This window comes from Malurus melanocephalus, unplaced genomic scaffold (genome assembly GCF_030028575.1).
Source record: "Malurus melanocephalus ecotype Western Australia unplaced genomic scaffold, MMel_1.1 scaffold_103, whole genome shotgun sequence".
NCBI classification, from domain to species: domain Eukaryota; kingdom Metazoa; phylum Chordata; class Aves; order Passeriformes; family Maluridae; genus Malurus; species Malurus melanocephalus.
The window spans coordinates 1,162,934-1,172,197 of NW_026623335.1; the positions used below are offsets into that span (position 1 = coordinate 1,162,934).

A 9,264-nucleotide genomic window follows, 5' to 3' on the forward strand; every position below is an offset into this window, starting at 1 on the left:
AAAAAAAAAGTGAGAAGAGGCTCTGTAACAGTACTCCCTACCTAGAGATTCCTGACAAAAAAAAAAGTGAGAAGAGGCTCTGTAACAGTACTCCCTACCTAGAGATTCCTGACTCAAACAGTAAGGCTGGCACATCTCTGTAAATGCTGGGCTGAGGTTTACTTTGTGTCCTGCAACAGAAATAGATATTCAGGGGCAGCAGCGACCTTATATGATGCCTTTTGCCCTCGAGTGCCAGACCAGATGTGATCCTGTTCTGTAAAAAGTACTTCTTTTGCAAGAAAGACCCTTTTCCCGACCACCTCTCACCATCCGATTGTGTTCGCCCCGTGCCGGGATGTGTATTGAAAGAAGATGGTGAAAGATTTAATTTTCCTTTGGGAGATGCAATTACAGCAGAAATACTGCAGGAGAGGCACACTCTCAGACTCTGGATTCTCAGTATCTCATTATTTATTACAAATGCAGCAAACATTGGGAGTCTACAACCAGCTTAGAGTGCTCATAAATTAGAGGCTGTAGGACTACTTTGGGGAAAAAAAAAAGAAAAAAAAAAAAAAGAAAAAAAAAAAAAAAAAAAAAAAAAAAAGGAAAAGTAGGAAAATCAAGACCCAGTTTTGCAGACGTCTGCCTTGAGGCATGGGGGAAATAAAAGGCAGAGGGCAGATTCGCGGTGATTTTTGATAACCCAGATATGGAGAGGAAAGGTCTTCCCGTACCCCCTCTACGTGGTCCATGAGACAACGGATCCTACCTCGGCGATAAACGCCAGTCCAACCCCCTTGAAGAAGGGAATTGAAAAACTGGGAAAATTTGTGCGAMTAGCTGGAAATTATCCTAGGAAGGAGAATCCCTCCTCTGCCTATAGACCCCTGGCCAGGATTCAGAGRTCCCTCCCGCTGCCCTGCTGCGGGYCGGTGCGAGGCGCTCAGAAGCGGAAGATGTTCCTTCCTCCTACTCTTCCCGCTTCTCCTACTCTTCCTTCTAGACATTTTCCTGCAGTAAAGGCCCTTTCCCGCCCCGGGGTATCCCTTCCCGAGGGTTTCTTCACCCCGAACGGTGCCTTTCCCACCCTCGTCTACCCGGGGGTGACGAAAAGCCCTGTGGACGAGCCCGCGGGCTCCCAGGCTGCGTTCTGGCGGCCGAGGGGTGCATGTCCTGTCCCCATGTCAGGCGAAGACCCCTCCGCCGGAGAGACCCAGCAAAGCAATTTTTGCAACACCCCGCCCGGGCCGGTGCCGAAGGCGGGGTTGGGGATGGGGGGGACCCCCGAAAGCGCAGCCAGCGGCTCCTCCCCGCCGGCCCAGCCTCCCTTTTAGGCATGCCCGGCTCGGCTCCGCCGGCGGGAGGAGGGCGCGGCGGGCCCGAGGGGCGGGCCCCCTCCCCGGGAAGGTGGGCGCGTTCCTGTTTTGACGCCGGCTGCTCTCCCCTCCTGCAGGTACTGGGATGATTTCCACGCCTGCACCCTCACAGCGCTCACCGATTGCCAGGAAGGAGCGACAGACCTCTGGGAGAAATTGAGACGGGAATCCAAAAACCTCGATTTCCAAGGCAGCTTATTTGAACTGTGCGGAGGCGGCAGCGGCGCGGCACCGTCCCTCCTCCCGCCGGCCTTGCCCCTGCTCCTGGCGGCTCTGTGGGCCGCCCTAGTGACCTGGCTGCCTTTCTAGGGGGGCGAGCACACTCACACCCACACCCTCTCCATGTGCTGGATCTATAGAGGAAGTGTCCATCCGTTGCTTTGGGGACGTTGTGCTTTTCTGTGGTTGATGATGATGATGATGGTGGTGGTGGTGGCTGATGATGGTGAAACACCCATGTAGGACTGTGGAAGCGTTCTCCCTTTTTTTTTTTTTTTTTTTTTTTTTTTTTGTGTTTTATTTGCCAAATCTTACCAAACAGGCAGCGGCGCGCAGCCCAAATCGGACCTCAGCTTTACTATCGCTTCGAATCAAAAATAGAAAAAAATAGAAAGAAACAAACTCGAGCCCTCGTTGTGCAAACGCAATCTCAGGAACGGCTCTGGGCCACCTACCGCTAAGGCTGTAACCGGCCGGGTACCTCCCGGCGAGCCACGGGCTCCGCTAAAAATGCGGCAATGTGCGAGGCGAGAACAAAAACCGCAGACAGAAAAAGGCACTGGCGAGAAATCCAAGGTAGATGTCCACGTGTGAAGCATATGGTGAATAATTCACAATCTCTCATCTTTCCTCCACAGTCGCTTGTTTTTTTGGTCATTCCACTGAAAAAAAAAAATTAAAAATTAATAAAAAAGAGCATTTTTCCTCAAGGGGAAAAGAGAGCCAGAGAGGGAGAGAAAGAGAGGGAAACGAACAGCTAAGGAAGGATGGAGCAAGAGAAAGAAAGACCTATCTAAATGTCCGGAGGAATGAAGGAATGCTGCTAACATCTCTGAGAGTTTACCTTTACTTRCTGTTCGAAGGCATCTTTCCGAATTCACTGCCTTTAATTTTTTCCTCCTCTTTGTTTTAGATGTTACACATACCAGTAAAATACCTGAATATCCAACCGTAGAGATCACAAAAAGGGGGCTTACATGTTAACCTAAAGGAAAAAAAAAACAAAAAAACAACAGCAAAATGATTTTGAAAAAAAAGAGCCTTGATTTTAAAAGAGAAGAGAAATGTAATTTAAGCAAAAGTTTATTATAAAGTCAATTCAGCAAAAAATAACAAAAAAAGATTTGCTACAAAGTATAGACAGAAGTATAAAATAAAAATTATTGTTTGAAATGAGGGTGTTGTCCTTTTTATAAAATATGCCTAGAGTATCTTGGAAAGGACAGGGCTTTTAAGGCGAGGAAGTCTAAATCTTGAACCCATTCCTTGACGAACACGGCAATTTCAGTTCAAACAAGGACAGGGTGGCTGAATCGCTTAGTCGAAACCTTTCTCTCTTTTTTTCCCCCTCCCTTCTTTCTTTTCCTCCTTAAAAATACGCTTTAAATCCTCCCACCCTCCTCCTCCTCCTCCCGAAGCCGCGAACCGCAGCACCCCCTTTTTCCCAGCCGCCCGGGACTGGCGCAGGGAGCCCCGCGCAGCGGCGGGGGCGGGCGGCGCGGCTCTCCCGCGGGCGCGGAGCGATGCCGAGCCCCGGCGGAGGGAAGGCGGCAACCACCATTAAGGAGGAGGCTGCGGAGCCGGAGCCGGGGCGCAGAGGAGCCCTTTCATAATTAATAAGGCAGCTCAGCCGAAGGAGCAAGGGGAAGGGGGGACGGGGTATTGATTTCGCAGCAGAAGCTGCTCTAACCTCGGCTATTTATAGACGCCTGATGCCTTTATAAAGAAATCCACATCAAAGAGTAAACACGTCCTTTTTACTTATAAGACGAGAGCCCAGCTGGCGATCTGGGGTGGGTAGGTGGGTGAGTGGGTGATGGGGAGGTAGGGACCACGAATTGGTGCGGGGTGATTTATTCCTCTGGGGAGCCGTTGCCCGTGCGATAGCTCTCCTCTGCGAATGTGTAGGGTGGCAGGGTCTCTCCTTCGCCCCCTCTCCCTGCTMCCTCCCTTCCCAAGGTCCGCAATGTAATGTGTAAGCAATAGCAAATGTAACAGTTCATAAATCAAACAGTGGGTCGCAAGCCAATCTGCATTTCCCAAACGGATTGAATCCCAGCAACGAATGTGCTCAGGAACTGGAGCCAGGCGTCTTTACCACTAGAAGCAATGTTGATTTTTTAATGATAAAATACATTATGCGTGTGTTTGGAGGGGGGGCTTTGCAGAGCTCAGCCTCGCTTCGGCAGGCACAGGTCTGCTTGAATTTCGTTTTACTTTGGCCTCCCTCTAGACTCAATCCCCACCACCACCAAAGAAAAAGGAAAACCCTGGAGAGCAGAGCTTTGTTTAAATGGTTTGGGTTATTTTCCCTCCCCACAGACGATCTAGACCTAAATTGATTTTTCTGTGCGCATCTCTGTATTCATGAGGTCAGGCGCTGCTGTTACGGTTTCCTGTAGCASGAAATGCCAGATGCCGAGGAGAAAGGGGAGACGGAGCTCTTGCTGAGGTGCAAGGGGCTCCGCAGCCTGCTGTCTGGGCCAGCTGGGCCGCGGGGACCCCCCGCCGGCGGCGGGCAGCACGCCCCGCTCCGCCCCGGGGTGCTCGGGCACCGGTCCCGCCCGCTGCCGGCATCCCCCGGCTGGGCGTCGGGCGTGCTCCCGCCGCCGCCCCCGCCTTCCCGGCTGCTGGACCATGCCCGTCCGTAGGAGGACGATGGAAAGGAGCCTCCCAGCTTTCCCTCACCCCACAGAAGAAAGCTGAAACGCCCTAATAAGGGGGCGATTTCCAGCTCATTAGCGGACTCGAGTTATCTTCGTGTGAAGTTCAATTACTAATGAATAATATCTCCGTAATTAGCACATCCCCCAATTAACCCTCCGTTGAGGAGAAAAATAAAGGGTGGCAAAGCGGTGAAAAACAGCCGAACGGGTGGGGAGGATGCCTGGTGGTCGTTCCCGGGCCCCTTTCCTTCCCCCCTGTCTCCCCCTGGACTCTCCCGTTTGGGGCTCCTAATTGTCGGACGCTCATCCCCAGGGCACAGGCCGGCCACCGGGCCCGCCGAGCTAGCCGGGACACAGAAACCTGCATTGCACCCCTGGATTTCCGGCACAGGCGGCGGGGACAGCAGCAAGCCCCGGTCCCGCCGGCTCAGCTCCCCCGGACAAACCGGCAAAGCGAGGCTCTCCCCGCTGGCAGCTCAGTGGTTTTTTTCGGGGAACACAAGCAATCAACAAACTCCCCCTCATCTTCCGCCCCTTCATTTCGTAAGGACACCTCAATGCGCAAGGTGTCCTTTGGCATTGGTTGTTCCCTTTTCCGCCCCTTTCAGGGAGCGTTTCTGAAGCCTAAGTGCAATGGTCGATTTTATGTATTTATTTTTTTTCGACCACAGGGGTGGATGGTTGCTCTGCCTTGCCGGGTTGTGTGGCCAAGGAAATACGAGTCCTCCGCCAAGTCCCAGAGAGGGACTGAGTGTACTGGGCTTGCTCCCTGCCGCCTTGCACCTGTAGGGTTGGGAAAGGCTGCGGGAAAGGCTGAGGTGTCGCTTGCCAGGCTGGTCCCACTGCCCCAGGCAGCGGCTGCTGTAGCAAGACCTGGAAGAGGTTCAAGCCTATAAGAACCCTTCTGAACTCCTGGGCAAACGTGAGCTGGTGAACGGGAGAGGGGGAAAAAGCAACAGAAAAGCGTTTAAACCTTGACAACGACCATAACAAAATTATCCCCTACTTAAAAAAAAAATGCACACACACGCATGCATACAGGGTAAGGAAAAAAAAAATTAAAAACCAACATAAATGCAGATCAACAGGGGAAAAAAAACAGAGCTGAAACAAAAGACAAGCCAGCGCATTTCTAGCTGGGTGGATAATCAGGAAGGGCTGCAGCCAYTGCGGCTCTGCCTGCCCTAATTCCTATCCCCAGCTCCGACTGAGCAACCGCAGCCCCGCAGTCCCCGGAGGGCCGCGGAGCGCTGGCTCCTTCTTCCCCGGCAGCGCTGGATGCACCCGTGCTTGGCAGGCGGTTGCTCTACTGCTGCCTCCCTCCCCCTTTTAGCAGCCTGGCTGAGCCCTGCAGGGAGGGCAGCGCCTTGCCCCTGCTCGGGCTGCCCTCCGACACGGCGAGACTATGCCAGCACTGGGCTGAGGTGGTTGATTTTGTTTGCTTTAAGTGGAAAAAAAAAGAAGGCTTTTTCCCATCTGTTCAAAGGCTGTAACAGGGAGATGGAGTGGGCCTKTGCTGAGAGCAAAAGCTTGAGCCAGGACACACAGAAATGAGAAAAAACCTGAGTGGCAGTGAGGGCAAACTGGCTGGTGCTTAGGGAGGGAGCAGGGAGGCATGGTATTAAAGTAAGGTGCAGTATCCATTTCTCTCAGGACTTTCTGGTGGCTATGTCTACATCTCAGGGGAAGCAGCCACATGCTATTGGTCCTTGCCTCATTTGCACAGTCTAGGGATGAATGGATCAGTGGCTCTTCCAGCCCTCCTCCTCTCCATGGTCCTTTCAAAATCTGTGCAATCGCTGTCCTGCCCAGTGAAACCCAGTAAATTCTGTGAAGGGCTGACAACCTAAGGAGAGAGAGAACAGTTCAGCCTTTCTATTCATCAGGGCTGATTCATTAATGATTAGTGCCATTAGGTGCACTACAGTAGTGCCTGAGGGCCCCAATTAAAGGAAAACTGAGCTTATTAAATCCAGAAAGCCAGATTCTCCCTCTGATACTCCCTCCTGATGCAGAGGTGGTGCCTCCAGGATGGGCAGCAGGAATAGCCSTGGCTTTCTCTGTGTGCAGCCTCTGTGCTTTCCCCCCTTCCTCCTCCAGCTTTTCCCTCTCCCTTGCCTTGGTTGCAGATCCTGCTTACAGGATGCTGCAGAGCAAGGCTGTTGCAGGAGTTGGCTGGCAGGACTCACAGGAGGAGGTGGCAAATCAGCTTATTTTTCTGAGCCACTTCATTCTTCATCACAAGTGGGTTTGGGTGGGTTTTTTTTTTGGTTTAGGTTTTGGGGTTTTTTTTGGTCAGGGTTGAGAGCAGGCAAAGTGGTGAGGATTGCAGAGGAGTCTGTTATGAAATCAGAAGTGATTTTAGATGTCTGAAACAGTTTCTTTAGGCAGCTGAGATCAGTTGCACTGTTGGCAAATGTGCTTCAAGCTGGCTGGTGCCTCCCTTGAGGGACAGTTTCCATCCAGGGCCCATTGCAGTGGTAGTACAGAAAAGGGCTTTCATTTGCTTTGGGCTAAGGATCTTCTGCTGCCCAGTTCCACCAGCGAGAAGAGAAGCTGGAGATGATGTGGGAGAGTGACAACAGCATTGTTTTTGGTGAGTTATCGGCTGTTCCTTCCCCCTCAAATCCCCATGGTGGGTTTGTGTTAGAAGATTTTGCTCAAAGCCCCATACTCCTGAACTATGGGTTTGATAACAAATGGGCAGACTGCACTGGCACAGGCTTTGCCTTTCAGGAGGTACTGAAGAAATTGGTTTAAATGGATCAAATTCTCAGAAACCCAGCCTGTGGGTTGTGCCCTAGCTTTTTAGGCTTTATTRTTTTATTTTGTTTCTTTGTTTGCTTATCTCCAAAGCTGATATGAAGAAAAAGACTGAAAGAGCCTCCTGAAGGTCAAGGTGAGGCTGACCAAAACCTGAATGCTGGTATGCACCAGCAGTAATAAATCCCTGCTCGCAGGTGCTGGAAGCCTCTTCAGCCAGAGAAACAACATTGCTGCAGGGGACAAACAGCTAGTCCTGACCTTCTTTACACAGCCATTCTCTGGGAAAAAGTATCCCCTGAAGTCAATGTGCATTCTGCCTAGGTAAGGATTTTGAATGCTCAGTTTTACCTCAGACAGGAATATTATCCTGATATGAACTCCAAGTTCATGCCCCCAAAATACAAAGAGTTTTTTGTGTGCATCGTGCTTTGCCCCTTCAGGTTTCGTGCCTATGATACCAATTTATTAAAGACTGTGAAAATCTCTCAAGAATCAAAGATCAAATCTGCAGGGAACCCTCTATTTTTTTTTTTTTTTTTTTTTTTTTTGCCATGAAACATTCTCAAGAGTGGATGGGCAGTGGATCATTTCATACCACTTTAATATCACCAATTTCTTTAACACTTTGGAAACTGGAACATTCAAACTGATGCTCCCCAAGACAGGAAACAAAAACCCCAAAACCTCAGGCAGCCAAAGAAAAAAACAGCGAATCAACCAAAAACCATTAGTAACCATACGAAAGAAAAAAATCACTGATACTGATAGGAGTTGTTTTAAGCATATTTATCCTGTCTTAAGCCACCTATTTTGCTGCAGTCACTGTCAGTAATTTTCCTTCAGATACAGCTACATACATGATCTAATTCTGCCAAATGTACCTCTCCAAGAGTCAAATCATGTGTTTAGTATAGGTTTTCTTTGTCAGCCCTTCTAAATTAGTATTTTTGACAAGAGTAGCACCTTACATACAAGAAGTTTTGCAATAAATTGTCAGTTTGGTATTTATGCTTCTTTTAATGCATTTTATTTTGACTGGGTAGTGTAGGAGGTCTTATCCATTGCTGTGCTCCCCTGGGACACTTTCAATTTTCCAGTCCTCTGGCACAAGCTGCCTTTTGCAAAGGAATGATTCCTGTAAAGCCACTGCCTCGTTTTGTTTCCCATATTCCAAGAAATCCTTAAATTATGTTGTCAGATGAAAAATCCAGAACATATTTTGTTAGCATGGAACATTGGTCACATTAGTTTCGCAACGCCTCATTGAAGGATCCAATATGTCAGAAAATTGTCCTAAGCTTTGCATTTTATTGAGGCTTAATAGGTGCCCTTGTCCCTTTTATTAGACCTGTGATGCAAGACTTGGTTGTGTTCTGTTGCCAAGGCACTTCACTTGGTCTGCTTCACCCTTACTCCCAGCATCCATTAAATGGGACAGCACTTTGAGACCTTTAAAATTTGTGGAAAATGCTGCATGAGAAGGTAGGCTTTATTAATTAGAACAATCTTATTTTATCTTTTAGCTTTCATCAGGAGGAAGACACCTGGATTGACATGACAACAGCAAATAATAGGTAAATTACTTCACAGATCTGTTACGTAACAGAGAACATTCAGCCCTGGGTGCAGGGGAGCTGCGGTTCACCTCCCCCTCTGAAGAAAACTCGTCTTAAAGAACATCATAGCAGACCAGCCTCATGCAGATGCTGCACTGCAGGCACTTCAGGCTGTAATTTTCGGCCCTTGGCTAGACCATSGAGGACAGGTTGCAATACCTATCCTTTTTGCAGATCCCAGTCCATTTTCAGCCATGTCACCCAAAGCTCGTGAACCCCCTGTTTTGCTGTGCATCAAAAGTTCATTTAATTACCTTCCCTCCGTTTTCTTTAGGTGATGGTGATTTGCACTCTCTCCACTTAAATCAGCTATCTGGCACATCAATGCTTAGAAGGCTTAGGAGAAGAAGAAAACATCAATATTTCACTGAACACAAAAATCGCACAACTCCCCAGTCGTCATTTTAATGTCAGCTGTGGTTAGTTTGTTGGTTTTCCTTTTTTCCCCTGTAAGATGAGCGATTTCCACTTCTCTTTGAACCCCACCTGTGCAAATAGCTCGTTTTTCTCCCTAGCAAGTGTCACCAAGGAGCTGCGAGGGTTTTGCTCAGGCTCAGTAGTCAGGCAGTCCTGGGGTGGCTGACTTCTAGGAAAAGCCACAGCAGGAACAAACGAGAGCCAGCCCACGCACCAGGC

The 9,264-nt window shown here is 49.4% G+C and overlaps 1 protein-coding gene and 1 long non-coding RNA gene across 2 annotated transcripts in view; both read left to right on the forward strand.

The window, feature by feature from the left end:
* NRN1 (neuritin 1) overlaps positions 1-2,936 on the forward strand; it is an 8,793-nt gene extending 5,857 nt beyond the window's left edge. The window contains exon 3 of the mRNA XM_057369134.1: positions 1,439-2,936. Within this exon, the coding sequence (XP_057225117.1) occupies positions 1,439-1,670 (232 nt within the window). The 3' untranslated portion in view covers positions 1,671-2,936. The remainder of the gene's footprint in view (positions 1-1,438) is intronic.
* Positions 2,937-6,394: 3,458 nt separating this feature from the next.
* On the forward strand, positions 6,395-9,059 carry LOC130575320 (uncharacterized). Its single transcript, XR_008965546.1, has 3 exons — positions 6,395-7,333; positions 8,536-8,586; positions 8,903-9,059. It is a non-coding gene; the product is annotated as an uncharacterized LOC130575320 (long non-coding RNA).
* Positions 9,060-9,264: the final 205 nt, after the last annotated feature.